Source organism: Oncorhynchus masou, chromosome 17 (assembly GCF_036934945.1).
Source record: "Oncorhynchus masou masou isolate Uvic2021 chromosome 17, UVic_Omas_1.1, whole genome shotgun sequence".
In the NCBI taxonomy this organism is placed as follows: domain Eukaryota; kingdom Metazoa; phylum Chordata; class Actinopteri; order Salmoniformes; family Salmonidae; genus Oncorhynchus; species Oncorhynchus masou.
Window position 1 is genome coordinate 40,050,883 of NC_088228.1, and position 17,538 is coordinate 40,068,420.

The 17,538-nt window shown below is 43.4% G+C and overlaps 1 protein-coding gene across 5 annotated transcripts in view; it reads right to left on the reverse strand.

Moving 5' to 3' along the window:
- The window catches only part of LOC135559036 (rho GTPase-activating protein 12-like), a 156,642-nt gene that overhangs the window by 8,331 nt on the left and 130,773 nt on the right, over positions 1 to 17,538 (reverse strand). Inside the window, exons 5-14 of one of the 5 annotated variants that reach the window (XM_064993353.1) lie at positions 15,157 to 15,342; positions 14,881 to 14,961; positions 13,393 to 13,527; positions 12,051 to 12,131; positions 11,491 to 11,552; positions 11,060 to 11,141; positions 4,086 to 4,187; positions 3,584 to 3,682; positions 3,252 to 3,351; positions 2,264 to 2,383 (exon numbers count right to left, since the gene is read on the reverse strand). In XM_064993353.1, the coding sequence (XP_064849425.1) occupies positions 2,264 to 2,383; positions 3,252 to 3,351; positions 3,584 to 3,682; positions 4,086 to 4,187; positions 11,060 to 11,141; positions 11,491 to 11,552; positions 12,051 to 12,131; positions 13,393 to 13,527; positions 14,881 to 14,961; positions 15,157 to 15,342 (1,048 nt within the window). Of the gene's footprint in view, positions 1 to 2,263; positions 2,384 to 3,251; positions 3,352 to 3,583; positions 3,683 to 4,085; positions 4,188 to 11,059; positions 11,142 to 11,490; positions 11,553 to 12,050; positions 12,132 to 13,392; positions 13,528 to 14,880; positions 14,962 to 15,132; positions 15,343 to 17,538 lie in introns of all 5 variants that reach the window. The other 4 variants (XM_064993352.1, XM_064993355.1, XM_064993354.1 and 1 more) reach the window with 4 other exon arrangements.

Consider the following 17,538-nt stretch of genomic DNA (forward strand, 5'->3'; position numbering starts at 1 on the left):
CAAAATGGAGTCCTAATTGTGCAGGTGTGGTAAAGTCCTCTGTTTAGAATCACTAGAATGGACATCACCATGTCAGCTGTACTGAGTGTGTCAGGGTTGGGGTCCATTCAGCTGTACTGAGTGTATCAGGGGTCCATTTGTGTGGTAAAGTTCTCTGTTTAGAATCACTAGAATGGACATCACCATGTCAGCTGTACTGAGTGTATCAGGGGTCCATTTGTGTGGTAAAGTCCTCTGTTTAGAATCACTAGAATGGACATCACCATGTCAGCTGTACTGAGTGTATCAGGGGTCCATTTGTGTGGTAAAGTCCTCTGTTTAGAATCACTAGAATGGACATCACCATGTCAGCTGTACTGAGTGTATCAGAGGTCCATTTGTGTGGTAAAGTCCTCTGTTTAGAATCACTAGAATGGACATCACCATGTCAGCTGTACTGAAGACATGTATCAGTGTATCAGAGGTCCATTTGTGTGGTAAAGTCCTCTGTTTAGAATCACTAGAATGGACATCACCATGTCAGCTGTACTGAGTGTATCAGAGGTCCATTTGTGTGGTAAAGTCCTCTGTTTAGAATCACTAGAATGGACATCACCATGTCAGCTGTACTGAGTGTATCAGGGGTCCATTTGTGTGGTAAAGTCCTCTGTTTAGAATCACTAGAATGGACATCACCATGTCAGCTGTACTGAGTGTATCAGGGGTCCATTTGTGTGGTAAAGTCCTCTGTTTAGAATCACTAGAATGGACATCACCATGTCAGCTGTACTGAGTGTATCAGGGGTCCATTTGTGTGGTAAAGTCCTCTGTTTAGAATCACTAGAATGGACATCACCATGTCAGCTGTACTGAGTGTATCAGAGGTCCATTTGTGTGGTAAAGTCCTCTGTTTAGAATCACTAGAATGGACATCCATTTGTGTGGTAGAGTTCTCTGTTTAGAATCACTAGAATGGACATCACCATGTCAGCTGTACTGAGTGTATCAGAGGTCCCATGTCAGCTGTACTGAGTGTATCAGGGGTCCATTTGTGTGGTAGAGTTTTGTTTGTGGAATGGACATCACCATGTCAGCTGTACTGAGTTCAGGGTCTGTTTAGTCCTCTGTTTAGAATCACTAGAATGTAGTTCTCTGTTTCAGGTCCATTTGTGTGGTAAGTCCTCTGTTTAGAATCACTAGAATGGACATCACCATGTCAGCTGTACTGAGTGTATCAGAGGTCCATTTGTGTGGTAGAGTTCTCTGTTTAGAATCACTAGAATGGACATCACCATGTCAGCTGTACTGAGTGTATCAGAGGTCCATTTGTGTGGTAAAGTCCTCTGTTTAGAATCACTAGAATGGACATCACCATGTCAGCTGTACTGAGTGTATCAGGGGTCCATTTGTGTGGTAAGTCCTCTCTGTTTAGAATCACTAGAATGGACATCACCATTCAGTGTACTGAGTGTATAAGAATGGGTCCAGTTCTCTGTTTAGAATCACTAGAATGGACATCACCATGTCAGCTGTACTGAGTGTATCAGAGGTCCATTTGTGTGGTAAAGTTCTCTGTTTAGAATCACTAGAATGGACATCACCATGTCAGCTGTACTGAGTGTATCAGGGTTGGGGTCCATTTGAAATTCCTGAATTTAATTCAATTCCACCCACAAATTGAAATTTGAATTGGCTACACCTCACAGGAAGCATAATTTGAATCAAATTAAAATACGTAGAATTGAATTCAAACCAATTCAAATCAATTTAACTGAGACATATGACACTCATTCTTTCTACCAAGACTTTGCCAAATGCAACTGCCACCTCTTTGCAAATATTAGTTTTATTCTAATTTAAATGATGTCAAACCATATTTTGTTTGTATTTTTGTCATTAGATGTTAGGTTGTTACCGTACATTCTGGAGTGTTTGATAATGCATTCTGGGAAATATATACATCTAAGTGAAAAATGAATTATTATAGACAACCTACAAAATTATCTTAAAACATTTCCAGACCACTGTAATTATTAAAAACTTTAAAAGAATGAATTAAATTCTACTTTCTTTAATTCAAATTAAATTAGCATTCTGCTTCCTGTGGGGTGTGGCCAATTAAAATAAAATAATTAAAATTGAAAGACCAATTTTCAACTCAACTCAGAATTGACCCCAACCCTGGAGTGTACCCATAAGACACAGCCAACTTGCTTTGGTCTGAGAGGCTATTCCCATTCTAGCATTTCTATTTCTGTGGTTCAGTGCTGTCTCTCTGTAATACCTTTGATGTAGCCCTTGTCTCTGACGGCTTGCAGAGTGGGTCTGCGTGTGAGAAACTTCATAAGTTTGTGTCTGGTCTTCTTGTCATCCGATGTGTCCATACTGGTGGAACTCTTCATGGCTACAGACCAATGAGAATAGAAGTTCAGGTGACACATTTACTGCTAACTCTAGAAACACTGACAGGTTTCATGGCTACAGACCAATGAGAATAGAAGTTCAGGTGACACATTTACTGCTAACTCTAGAAACACTGACAGGTTTCATGGCTACAGACCAATGAGAATAGAAGTTCAGGTGACACATTTACTGCTAACTCTAGAAACACTGACAGGTTTCATGGCTACAGACCAATGAGAATAGAAGTTCAGGTGACACATTTACTGCTAACTCTAGAAACACTGACAGGTTTCATGGCTACAGACCAATGAGAATAGAAGTTCAGGTGACCAATGAGAATAGAAGTTCAGGTGACACATTTACTGCTAACTCTAGAAAAACAGGTTTCATGGCTACAGACCAATGAGTTTCAGGTGACACATTTACTGCTAACTCTAGAAACACTGACAGGTTTCAATAACCAATGAGGAGTTCAGGTGACACATTTACTTAACTCTAGAAACACTGACAGGTTTCATGGCTACAGACCAATGAAATAAATTATCATTTATGCTAACTCTAGAAACACTGACAGGTTTCATGGCTACAGACCAATGAGAATAGAAGTTCAGGTGACACATTTACTGCTAACTCTAGAAACACTGACAGGTTTCATGGCTATAGACTAATAACAATGGGATTTTACCATATTATTAACAACTTAACAAAATAAATGATCATCAACTCTTCTGTAGAGAAATGACTTAACACACCGACACGCATGATGATCAACGATAACATCATTGGTAGACAAAGATTAACGATCTCAAACATATATGTGGGTTTGGGTTAGTGTAACAGACAGACAGAGACAGACAGGCTGCACGAACCTCTGCTCTTAGAGTCTCGGTGATCTTTCTCTTTGTCTTGTTTCTCAGCTCCAGGAGACTCTGGCATGTCCTCCTCTATGGCCTCATCTGACTCCCAGGTCTACAGTGTGGTAGGTAACACACAAACAGGGAAACAAGAAGGGGACAGTGAGAAACAGGTAGGCTACCTTTGGGTTGGCAATAGCATCCAGGCCCAATGACTAAACATGCCAACTCCGCCACTTAGTGGAAATATGTGGAACTGAATCAAGAATTTCAAGATCATTTCAATTTCAAGGTGACAAACATTATGATGAATCAGATTTGTGTCGTGTGGGTGTGTGTAGACTCACGTGTGTGCTGATGGTGTCCGTCAGTGCTCTGTACCAGTCATTGACGAAACTGTCATTCTCTGACTGGATCAGCAGCTCTGTGCCCTGACGGGTTTTCAGCTGCAGGAGGAGACAAATACGTTGTTGAACAGTAAGACCAAGACTCCAACATGAAATAATCCTCCCGGTCATCATTCATGTTCTATACACGTAGTGCTACCATTGTCTGAGGCACTGCTATAGCCCAAAGAAAATTGCCCCAAGGGGACATATATTCAAGCAGGTTTTATTAATATTATTATTTATTTAACTAGGCAAATGAGTTAAGAGCAAATTCTTTATTTAGAATGGCGGCCTACCGGGGAACAGTGGGTTAACTGCCTCGTTCACGGGCAGAATGACACATTTTGACCTTGTCAGCTCAGGCATTGGATCCAGCGACCTTTCGGTTACTGGCCCAACACTAACCACGAGGCCCCCCCCCCCCCGCCCCCGTTTGAGTTTTGTGTAGGAGCTCACTCACCTCTATAACATGCTTCTTGCTGGACTTGTCTTTGGAAGCCCACTCTATAGATCCTCCTCTCAGGTCCACAGTAAACTCTGGCTTGGACTGGATGCCTCCGAACTACAGGGAGAAACAAGTACACTACATGACCAAAAGTATGTGGACAATAGTATGCTCGTCAAACATCTTATTCCAAAATTATTGCCATTAATATGGAATTGGTCCAACCTTTGCTGCTATACCAGCCTCCCCTCTTCTGGGAAGGCTTTTCACTAGATGTTGGAACATTGCTGCGGGGACTTGCTTCCATTCAGCCACAAGAGCATTGATGTTGGACGATTAGGCCTGTAGGCCTGGCTCACAGTCGGCGTTCCAATTCAGGTCAGGGCTCTGTGCAGGCCAGTCAAGTTCTTCCACACCGATCTCGACAAATCATTTCTGTATGGACCTCGCTTTGTGCACGGGGGCATTGTCATGCTGAAACAGGAAAGGGCCTCCCCCAAACTGTTGCCACAAAGTTGGAGGCACAGAATCTTCTAGAATGTCATTGTATGCTGTAGCGTTAAGATTGAACTTTACTGGAACTAAGGGACCTAGCCAGAAACTATGAAAAACAGTCACAGATCATTATTCCTCCTCCACCAAACTGAAGAGTTGGCACTATGCATTCGGGAAGATAGCGTTCTCCTGGCATCCGCAAAACCCAGATTCATCCGTCGGACTACCAGATGGTGGCAAGCTTTACACCACTCCAGCACATGCTCAGCATTGCGCATGGTGATCTTAGGCTTGTGTGTGGCTGCTCTGCCATGGAAACCCATTTCATAAAGCTTCCGACGAACAGTTCTTGTGCTGGCGTTGCTTACAGAGGCAGTTTGGAACTCGGTAGTGAGCGTTGCAACAGAGGACAAATAATTGTTATGAGCTACGCGTTTCAGCACTCGGGGGTCCCGTTCTGTGAGTTTGACATTTTATGAACTGACTTGTTGGAAAGGGGGCATCCTATGACACAACGCTGTTGTCCTATGACACAACGTACAACGTTGAAAGTCACTGAGCTCTTCTGTTAGGCCATTTTACTGCCAATGGTTGTCTATGGAGATGGCATGGCTGTGTGCAAAATGTTATACAACTGTCAGCAACGGGTGTGGCAGAAATAGCCGAATCGACTAATTAGAAGGGGTGTCCCCATACTTTTGTATATACAGTGAAGAAACACACACGACAATGGTTGTCTATGTTGTCTATGTGTATATATGTGTATATATATGTATATATGTGTATGTGTATATATGTCAATATATACTGTCAATCCAGTGTTTTTGGTGAGATATTGCTGAGATAATGTTGTGTCTATGTTGGAGTTTGTCATCTACTACTAAACAACAGGTGCATCATTACACACACACATATATATATATATATATATACACACATACACATACATATATATACACACATACACATACATATATATATATATATATATACATGCACACACACAGTCATTAAAACTCATTTTTCAACCACTCCACACATTTCTTGTAAACTAACTAGAGTTTTGGCAAGTCGGTTAGGGCATCTACTTTGTGCATGACACAAGTCATTTTTCCAACAATTGTTTACAGACAGATTATTTCACTGTATCACAATTCCAGTGGGTCAGATATTTACATACACTAAGTTGACTGTGCCTTTAAACAGCTTGGAAAATTCCAGAAAATGATATCATGGCTTTAGAAGCTTCTGATAGGCTAATTGACATCATTTGAGTCTTGGAGGTGTACCTGTGCCTTTCAAGGCCTACCTTCAAACTCAGTGCCTCTTTCCCTGACATCATGGGAAAATCAGAAGAAATCAGCCAAGACCTCAGAAAAAAAATTGAGACCTCCACAAGTCTAGTTCAACCTTGGGAGCAATTTCCAAACGCCTGAAGGTACCACGTTCATCTGTACAAACAATAGTATGCAAATATAACCACCATGGGGCCACGCAGCCGTCATACCACTCAGGGAGGAGACGCATTCTGTCTCCTACAGATGAACGAACTTTGGTGTTAAAAGTGCAAATCAATTCCAGAACAGCAGCAAAGGAAGTGAAGATGCTGTGAAGATTCTGGAGGAAACAGGTACAAAAGTATCTATATTAACAGTAAAACAAGTCCTATATCGACATAACCTGAAAGGTCGCTCAGCAAGAAAGAAGCCACTGCTCCAAAACCGCCATAAAGAAAACAGACGACGGTTTGCAACTGCACATGGGGACAAAGATCGTACTTTTTGGAGATATGTCCTCTTGTCTGATGAAACAAAAATAGAACTGTTTGGCCATAATGACCATCGTTATGTTTGGAGGAAAAAAGGGGAGGCTTGCAAGCCGAGGAACACCATCTCAAACTGTGAAGCACGGGGGTGGCAGCATCATGTTGTGGGGGTGCTTTGCTGCAGGAGGGACTGGTGCACTTCACAAAATAATAATAATAATAATCATCATCATTATCATCATCATCATCATCATGCGGATCAAAAATTACGTAGATATATTGAAGCAACATCTCAAGACATCTCAAGGAAGTTAAAGCTTGGTCGCAAATGGGTCTTCCAAGTGGACAATGACCCCAAGCATACTTCCAAAGTTGTGGCAAAATGTGTTAAGGACAACAAAGTCAAGGTATTGGAGTGGCCATCACAAAGCCCTTACCTCAATCCTATAGAACATTTGTGGGAAGAACTGAAAAAGCGTGTGCGAGCAAGGAGGCCTACAAACCTGACTCAGTTACACCAGCTCTGGCAGGAGGAATGAGCCAAAATGTACTTATTGTAGGAAGCTTGTGGAAGGCTACCCAAAACGTTTGACCCAAGTTAAACAATTTAAAGGCAATGCTACCAAATACTAATTGAGTGTATGTAAACTTGTATGTAAACTTCTGACCCACTGGGAATGTGATGAAATAAATAAAAGCTGCAATAAATCATTCTCACTACTATTATTCTGACATTTCACATTCTTAAAATAAAGTGGTGATCCTAACTGACCTAGACAGGGAATTTTGACGAGGATTAAATGTCAGGAATTGTGAAAAATTGAGTTTAAATGTAGTTGGCTAAGGTGTATGTAAACTTCCGACTTCAACTCTCCATATATATACAGTACCAGTCAAAAGTTTGGACCCACCTACTCATTCAAGGGTTCTTCTTTATTTTGACTACTTCCTACATTGTAGAATAATAGTGAGGACATAAAAACTATGAAATAACACATGGAATCATGTAGCAACCAAAGAAGTGGTAAACAAATCAAAATATAATTATTTTCATGTCTTCACCATTGTTATATATATATAAATACAGTGCCTTGCGAAAGTATTCGGCCCCCTTGAACTTTGCGACCTTTTTCCACATTTCAGAATTCAAACATAAAGATATAAAACTGTATTTTTTTGTGAAGAATCAACAACAAGTGGGACACAATCATGAAGTGGAACGACATTTATTGGATATTTCAAACTTTTTTAACAAATCAAAAACTGAAAAATTGGGCGTGCAAAATTATTCAGCCCCTTTACTTTCAGTGCAGCAAACTCTCTCCAGAAGTTCAGTGAGGATCTCTGAAAGATCCAATGTTGACCTAAATAACTAATGATGATAAATACAATCCACCTGTGTGTAATCAAGTCTCCGTATAAATGCACCTGCACTGTGATAGTCTCAGAGGTCCGTTAAAAGCGCAGAGAGCATCATGAAGAACAAGGAACACACCAGGCAGGTCCGAGATACTGTTGTGAAGAAGTTTAAAGCCGGATTTGGATACAAAAAGATTTCCTAAGCTTTAAACATCCCAAGGAGCACTGTGCAAGCGATAATATTGAAATGGAAGGAGTATCAGACCACTGCAAATCTACCAAGACCTGGCCGTCCCTCTAAACTTTCAGCTCATACAAGGAGAAGACTGATCAGAGATGCAGCCAAGAGGCCCATGATCACTCCGGATGAACTGCAGAGATCTACAGCTGAGGTGGGAGACTCTGTCCATAGGACAACAATCAGTTGTATATTGCACAAATCTGGCCTTTATGGAAGAGTGGCAAGAAGAAAGCCATTTCTTAAAGATATCCATAAAAAGTGTTGTTTAACGTTTGCCACAAGCCACCTGGGAGACACACCAAACATGTGGAAGAAGGTGCTCTGGTCAGATGAAACCAAAATTGAACTTTTTGGCAACAATGCAAAATGTTATGTTTGGCGTAAAAGCAACACAGCTCATCACCCAGAACACACCATACCCACTGTCAAACATGGTGGTGGCAGCATCATGGTTTGGGTCTGCTTTTCTTCAGCAGGGACAGGGAAGATGGTTAAAATTGATGGGAAGATGGATGGAGCCAAATACAGGACCATTCTGGAAGAAAACCTGATGGAGTCTGCACAAGACCTGAGACTGGGACGGAGATTTGTCTTCAAACAAGACAATGATCCAAAGCATAGAGCAAAATCTACAATGGAATGGTTCAAAAATAAACATATCCAGGTGTTAGAATGGCCAAGTCAAAGTCCAGACCTGAATCCAATCGAGAATCTGTGGAAAGAACTGAAAACTGCTGTTCACAAATGCTCTCCATCCAACCTCACTGAGCTCGAGCTGTTTTGCAAGGAGGAATGGGAAACAATTTCAGTCTCTCGACGTGCAAAACTGATAGAGACATACCCCAAGTGACTTACAGCTGTAATCGCAGCAAAAGGTGGCGCTACAAAGTATTAACTTAAGGGGGCTGAATAATTTTGCACGCCCAATTTTTCAGTTTTTGATTTGTTAAAAAAGTTTGAAATATCCAATAAATGTCGTTCCACTTCATGATTGTGTCCCACTTGTTGTTGATTCTTCACAAAAAAATACAGTTTTATATCTTTATGTTTTAAGCCTGAAATGTGGCAAAAGGTCGCAAAGTTCAAGGGGGCCGAATACTTTCGCAAGGCACTGTATGTACGAACATAATAAGATTCAACAACAGACATAACTGAAGAAGGTCCACAGACATGTGACTAACATAAATGGAATAATGTGTCCCTGAACAAAGGGGGGGGGTGTCAAAATCAAAAGTAACATTCATTATCTGGTGTGGCCACCAGCTGCATTAAGTACTGCAGTGCATCTTCTCCTCATGGACTGCACCAGATTTGCCAGTTCTTGCTGTGAGATGTTATCTCACTCTTTCACCAAGGCACCTGCAAGTTCCCGGACATTTCTGGGGGGAATGGCCCTAGCCCTCACCCTCCGATCCAACAGGTCACAGACGTGCTCAATGGGATTGAGATCATGGCTCTTCGCTGGCCATGGCAGAACACTGACATTCCTGTCTTGCAGGAAATCATGCACAGAATGAGCCTTAAGGCTAGTGGCATTGTCTTGCTGGAGGGTCATGTCGGGATGAGCCGGCAGGAAGGGTACCACATGAGGGAGGTGGATGTCTTCCCTGTAACGCACAGCTTTGAGATTGCCTGCAATGACAACAAGCTCAGACTGATGCTACAGTGACACACCGTCCCAGACCATGACGGACACCTCCAAATCGATCCCGCTCCAGAGTACAGGCCTCGGTGTAACGCTCATTCCTTGGACGATAAACACAGATCCGACCATTACCCGTGGTGAGACAAAACCGCAACTCGTCAGTGAATAGCACTTTTTGCCAGTCCTGTCTGGTCCAGCGACGGTGGGTTTGTGCCCATAGGCGACGTTGTTGCTGGTGATGTCTGGCGAGGACCTGCCTAACAACAGGCCTACAAGCCCTCAGTCCAGCCTCTCACAGCCTATTGCGGACAGTCTGAGCACTGATGGAGGGATTGTGCGTTCCTAGTGTAACTCGGGCAGCTGTTGCTGCCATCCTGTACCTGTCCCACAGGTGTGATGTTCAGATGTACCGATCCTGTGCAGGTGTTGTTACACATGGTCTGCACTGCGAGGACGTCAGCTGTCCGTCCTGTCTCCCTGTAGCGCTGTCTTAGGTGTCTCACAGTACGGACAATGCAATTTATTGCCCTGGCTACATCTGTAGTCCTCATGCCTCCTTGCAGCATGCCTAAGGCACGTTCACACAGATGAGCAGGGACCCTGGGCATCTTTCTTTTGGTGTTATTCAGAGACAGTAGAAAGGCCTCTTCAGTGTCCTAAATTTTCATAACTGTGACCTTAATTTCTCTACCGTCTGTAAGCTGTAAGCTGTCTTAACGACCGTTCCACAGGTTCACTAATTGTTTAAGCCTGGGAAACAATGTTTAAACCCTTAACAATGAAGATCTATGAAGTTATTTGGATTTTTACAAATTATCTCTGAAAGACAGGGTCCTGAAAAAGGGGCGTTTCTTCTTTTGCTGAGTTTCCTGTTTAAAACAACAGACATACAGTACTACTCTGACATATTGACCAGATAAAAACTCTAGCAGTTTGAAAAGATAGATTGATTACTTCATCTACCATAGTCCTGCACAACCACCCAATTTATTATATTTAAATGGTTCTAAAGTATGGTTTGAATTTACATATTGAAAAGTTTCTGGTTTGCTCCGATAAAATTATTCAATTTCTTTACTACTCTAAATCGAAATGTTCTTTTAAGCATTTCTCTTTTCGGCCTATATAAAGTAGTACACTACTTTAGACCAGACAGGGTGGGGCTTGACCACCGAGGAGAGCCTCCAGTTGCCTAGCAGCGAGAGTAGCAGCTCAGCGAAGGAGGAGCCACCAAGGTACAATTGGCCGAGCGTCGTCCAGGTTAGGGTTTGGCTGGGTAAAGGCAGTCAGTGTAAATCAGAATTTATTCTTAAATGACTTGCCTGGTTTAATAAAGGTTAAATAAATAAATAAAAAAAGTTATGTCTTGCTGTTGTGACGGATGGGTTAAATTGTCATGTCAGAGGATCTATTCCTGTTGTACTCTATTTCTAATGGTTTGAACACTCGAGTGTAGAGTACAGTAGCAGATTGACACTACTCACCCAGCTGGTCCCGCCCCCCTGGCTTTTAGTGAATAGTAGCAAGGAGCCCCGAAGGACTGTCCAGGACGACGTCCAATTTTTCCTGTAAAAATAACCCCCCCCCCCCCCCCCCACACACACACACACACACACACACACACAGGCTGAGGCCACACAGAGACGTAATAAAGAAAACATCTGAATTTATCATTGTCAGTTTGTGTCTGTCAAAAGTTCAACTTAAGTCAACGTTTTTATTTTTTTGACAGACAATCATGCCAGTTGTCCGTCATCCACTCAAGCCGCAATTTCGGACACAAAATCTATTTTTGCTTTGGGGCAAAAACATCATTGATACATCTTATTTCAACTCAACCAATGTTGTGTAGCTTTGACCAGCAGCTTATCCCTATGTGTCAGATATTCCTGCTTCCTAAAGCAGTACTACTCACCGTACTTTCTTGCCATGCTCAGTGATCTTGGTCACATTGAGAACACCACACTTCTCTGAAGGCTGCAGAGAAACAGAGAGGCATCATCATCACATGTAGACAGACACGACTGACAGGGAAAAAACGCAATGCACATTCTCTGTCACAAATTACACCCTATTTCCTATGTAGTCCACTACTTCTGACCAAAAGGCACACAGACATTCAAAAAGCAGCCCAAACCAGAGAGACTGAAGGAGACAAGAAAGTAGAAACTTTAGTATGACTGAAATCATGCAGTGAAACCACAGCAGGACAACACTTAATAGTTTCCCCACAGTCTAGTCTGTGATACAGGGTTACAGTCACCACCACTAGTCGGTTACAATACAGGTAGAATATGTACAGAGTCACCAGTAACAATTCAGGCACAACAAGTGACCAGAGTTTCTACAGATTTTCTACCATTTTCTATGAAAATTGACATCAGTCGACCACACAGTAGAATAGAAGACAGATGAGGAGCACAAAGGGAAGGCCACACTTCAGGTGAGGAGAGAGAGAGAGGGGGGGATACTAACAGAGGTGGGGGGCTTGAGGGACGAGGGGTCTGAGGAGTCAGAGTCTGGAGAACCGGGGACCTTGGGGCCCAACGCCGCATCCTAGTGATGAGAATGACAACACAGTCTAAGAACTACTGAGTACTACAGAGGGATGTTCCAGAAAGCACGATCAGTGCGATAAGTTAGCCAGCTAACTGTCCGAAATATTCTGAAATACCTGGCTTGAAATTAGCATGGCATAATTAAGTTGACAACTAACAACACATACCTGTATTCAAGATTATATTTGAAAATGAACCAGGAAATAATGAGATCTCCAGTATCTCCAGTATGTGACTGCTTTTCAATGACTGCTTTTTTAATGATCCTGCTTTCTGCAACAGCCCAGAGACAGCCGCAGAAGTAAACCAACACATGGTTACATGGTTACACGGACACGGATAGTTAAGGACAGATAGAGTTGTTGAACGTTGTCAAATATTCTTTCAAAATAACAATTAAACCATGCAATTAATTTATTTAGATTGAACCTCAAATCAAACTAACTGAGGGAAAGGAAAGGTTGATATCGCCACGCTTACATCAATACTAGATATATCATTGTAGATTATAGAAGTGATTATAGATTATATGATATATTATTATAGAAGTGATCAATGGGTCATCATTAAATGTCATATCGTTTTTCAGATAAATAGGAATAATTATTAACAGGAGGAAGTGCACTCAGGGGTGGCAGCAAGCTCGGAACATGATAGGCCTGATTGGATGAAGGCATAATTTGATTAGATGAAGGATAGTAATCATTCTCGCTCTCTGTGATTATCAAGCGAGGTGATTGGCTGCTGGGATTGGAGGGTGTAGGGGCACTGACTTTTGTCTGTCTGTAATGGTGGGGGCCAAAGCCTGTACGGAAACGCCTGTTGTTTTTGATGAGTCACTGCAGAGCAGAATCATGAGTCTACAACTACCCCCTCACATTCACATCATGATCGTGATCGTGTTCCAAATGGCACCCTATCGGGGAGGCAGGTAGCCTAGTGGTTAGAGCGTTGGGCCAGTAACTGAAAGCTTGCTGGATCGAATCCCCAAACTGACAAGGTAGAAATCTGTCGTTCTGCACCTGAACAAGGCAGTTAACCCACTGTTCGTAGGCCGTCATTATAAATAAGAATTTGTTCTTAACTGACTTGCCTAGCTAAATAAAAGTTAAAGAAAATGTACTTTTGACCAGGGCCCTGGTGCCATTTTGGGACTCAAGACCTTACATTCACATAATAAACAAACTCACTAGACAAGATACCCCAGAGACTAGAAATGTGACCTATAATGAAACTTCAACTTTTGGGGGGCATCTCACCTTGTCGTTGGTGTCCAGTGCGTAGGTGCTGTGTCTCCACTTGGTCAGGACGATGGGCTCTACATGCTTCCTGTCCAAACTGCGGCTCTTCGGGGTGTCTCCTCCGCCCGGCAAGGGAGGAAGGGAGTGGTTGTACTGCAGGCAGGCAGACAGACACAGAGAGAGAGAGAGAGAGAGAGAGATGGGGATGGGGACAAACATCATACAGAGGTACTAATAAACATTAACACTTTCAACGAGAAAGACAAACCTATATGAAACAAATAAGCGTAACTATGTTTGGGGACAAGCAACCGGTCCAAACTATTAAACTAATGCTGTGTTCATAACCAACTGGGAAGGTGGAAATGACCAGTTGTGAAGTCCAGTTGGATGCATTCACGTGCTTTGAACTCATTGAGAAACGCAGACTGGATCCCAGGCTATGACGCAGCCGGCCGCGACCGGGAGACCCATGAGGCGGCGCACAATTGGCCCAGCATCATCCGGGTTAGGGGAGGGTTTGGCCGGCTGGGATGACCTTGTCCCATCGCGCTCTAGTGACTCCTTGTGGAGGCCGGGCGCATGCACGCTGACACGGTCGGCAGTTGTACGGTGTTTCCTCCGACACATTGGAGCGACTGGTTTCCGTGTTAAGAAGCAGTGTGTTAAGAAGCAGTGTGTTAAGAAGCAGTGTGTTAAGAAGCAGTGTGTTAAGAAGCAGTGTGTTAAGAAGCAGTGTGTTAAGAAGCAGTGTGTTAAGAAGCAGTGGGTTAAGAAGCAGTGTGTTAAGAAGCAGTGTGTTAAGAAGCAGTGTGTTAAGAAGCAGTGGGTTAAGAAGCAGTGTGTTAAGAAGCAGTGTGTTAAGAAGCAGTGTGTTAAGAAGCAGTGTGTTAAGAAGCAGTGTGTTAAGAAGTGTGTTAAGAAGCAGTGGGTTAAGAAGCAGTGTGTTAAGAAGCAGTGTGTTAAGAAGCAGTGTGTTAAGAAGCAGTGTGTTAAGAAGCAGTGTGTTAAGAAGCAGTGTGTTAAGAAGCAGTGTGTTAAGAAGCAGTGTGTTAAGAAGCAGTGGGTTAAGAAGCAGTGGGTTAAGAAGCAGTGTGTTAAGAAGCAGTGTCGCTTGGCAGGGTCATGTTTCGGAGGATGCGTGTACGGGAGTTGGAGCGATGGGACAAGACTGTAACTACCAATTGGATACCATGAAATGGCCAACAAGCTGGTAATGGCCAACAAGCTGCGTCAACCATAAAAGTACAGCTACCATGTCTGGAAACAAATGACAGTGTTTAAAAAAATATGCTGTTGCATTTAACTACAGAAAACGCTGTTATGGAGATAATTTCCTTGGTAAGTGACGTCAGAGGTCACCATGTGGGAGATGTCGGAGCTCAGGGATGACAGACGAGTTCTCCACTAGTAATTACCAGTTGGAGGTGCATTCAAGTAGATTTTTTCCCACTTGGTTATGAACGCAGGGTAAACTGGAGGTAGTGTACTTGTCCTGGGCCATACCTTGGGCAGCTTCCATTCAGATCTTGAGCCGTCAGCACTGTAGTAGTAGGGTCGGCCCTGTTCATCAACATGCTTTATCCACTGGACGGACACGGACACACACACACACATACACACAAACAAGACTAGATGAGCATCACTGACACACTAAAAAAGCACCTAGTGTGGTGCAGTGGTCCGGTCTAAGTGTTATATAGAGAAGAACTCAGAGGCCATGACAGTGAAGACAGACACAGAGAGAGTCCCCAGTACCTTCTCATTAGTATAGTCACTAACATACAGAGTGTGTCCATGCTCATCCAGCTCTTCTGACCAACCTCGAGGCGGGGAGCCATACTGGCTGTCTGATTGGCTAGAATACGTGCTGTGGCAGTTGTCCTCCAACGACAGAGGCTGGAAGCGACCAATGGCGAGCGAGAGCAGAGGAAGGAAGGATGGGGAGAAAGAGAGAGGCAGAGTTGTCTATGATTAGAGGGAAACGGGAGAGAGGGGGGGAGGCAGAGAGAAGGAGAGAGAAAAAGAGAGAGAAGGACCAATCACCATTGCGTTGTCTATGCATAGAGAATAGAAAGCACCAATCACGATAAACCACAGTCAGAGCTACAGTATAGAGGTCACAGTCACCCACAATGTACAGCCAAGAACACTGCAGTCACTCACAGCACCAATCCTTTGAAATCTTTCAAATACTTTAAGCATTTGCTCTAGCCTGCCTTGAGTGCCAGGTGAGAGGGGTTTACAGTTGTGGGACTATTCTATAGGTCCATTAAAATCCCAGAGTCTGCCTGAGGATGGGTTTTTACTAAGCTAAAATATGGAATTGTTTTAGAGGGTCATACCAAGGATCATTTAGCTATTTGTTTTTTAATTTTAGGACCACTGTCGGTATAAAAACAATATATTAAAAAGTATTTGCCGAAACCTTGAATTGGGCCTCACTGCCATTAGCCCATAGAAACGCATTGAATAACTTCCAGTTTTGATTTGTTTTATTTTTTATCATTTAACCTTTATTTAACTAGGCAAGTCAGTTAAGGACAAATTATTATTTTCAATGACGGCCCAGGAACAGTGGGTTAACTGCCTGTTCAGAGGCAGAACGATAGATTTGTACCTTGCCAGCTCGGGGATTTGATCCAGCAACCTTTCGGTAGTTGGCCCAACACTCCAACCACGAGGCTACCTGCTGCCACGGTTCCGGTGGCATGCATTGAAACGCGGGGGTCTTTTTCTGGCTTTCTTTTGCAAATTACTATGAATTAACAGACTTATTTCCTAAAACTGTTCAATACGAACCATCATATTAAGGTGTGGGACATTCATTGTGTGACAATACATATCTAGCAGGTCTATTGTGCTCCAGCAGCCAGAATTTGTCCATCTGCTCTCAACAGAAAGAGCCGTTACTATACGAGAGAGATTGTTTGTGAGGAGATGACTTTTTCCCTCGACTTACAATAGAAGCGGTAAATGTAGTAACCCGGTAAATGTATCACTGTGAGAGCTCACTGCTAAAGTGAATACCTATTCAATTAAAGTGGAAAGTCTGGAGAAGACAGCCAATTCAACAGAGGTGTGACTCCATGACCTGGAAACAGCTCGAGCTAAGTTGGAAGGAAACATCTTATTCCTAATAGAGAAAACAAGAATCACTCAAAAATCATTCCTGTAAATTCAATGTGTGGATCACAGGACTTGAAGCTGGTGTTGAAGGGGGCAACCCAACTCCCTTCATGAGCTCTTTTCTATAAACTGCTAGGGCAGGAGAAGCTGGGTCCTCCCCCCGGAACCCAACTTCCTTCATGAGCTCTTTTCTATAAACTGCTAGGGCAGGAGAAGCTGGGTCCTCCCCCCGGAACCCAACTTCCTCCATGAGCTCTTTTCTATAAACTGCTAGGGCAGGAGAAGCTGGGTCCTCCCCCCGGAACCCAACTTCCTCCATGAGCTCTTTTCTATAAACTGCTAGGGCAGGAGAAGCTGGGTCCTGCCCCCGGAACCCAACTTCCTTCATGAGCTCTTTTCTATAAACTGCTAGGGCAGGAGAAGCTGGGTCCCCGGAACCCAACTTCCTTCCTCCCCCGGAACCCAACTTCCTTCATGAGCTCTTTTCTATAAACTGCTAGGGCAGGAGAAGCTGGGTCCTCCCCCGGAACCCAACTTCCTTCATGAGCTCTTTTCTATAAACTGCTAGGGCAGGAGAAGCTGGGTCCTCCCCGGAACCCAACTTCCTTCATGAGCTCTTTTCTATAAACTGCTAGGGCAGGAGAAGCTGGGTCCTGCCCCGGAACCCAACTTCCTTCACCCAACTTCCTTCATGAGCTCTTTTCTATAAACTGCTAGGGCAGGAGAAGCTGGGTCCTCCCCGGAACCCAACTTCCTTCATGAGCTCTTTTCTATAAACTGCTAGGGCAGGAGAAGCTGGGTCCTCCCCGGAACCCAACTTCCTCCATGAGCTCTTTTCTATAAACTGCTAGGGCAGGAGAAGCTGGGTCCTCCCCCCGGAACCCAACTTCCTTCATGAGCTCTTTTCTATAAACTGCTAGGGCAGGAGAAGCTGGGTCCTCCCCCCGGAACCCAACTTCCTTCATGAGCTCTTTTCTATAAACTGCTAGGGCAGGAGAAGCTGGGTCCTCCACCCGGAACCCAACTTCCTTCATG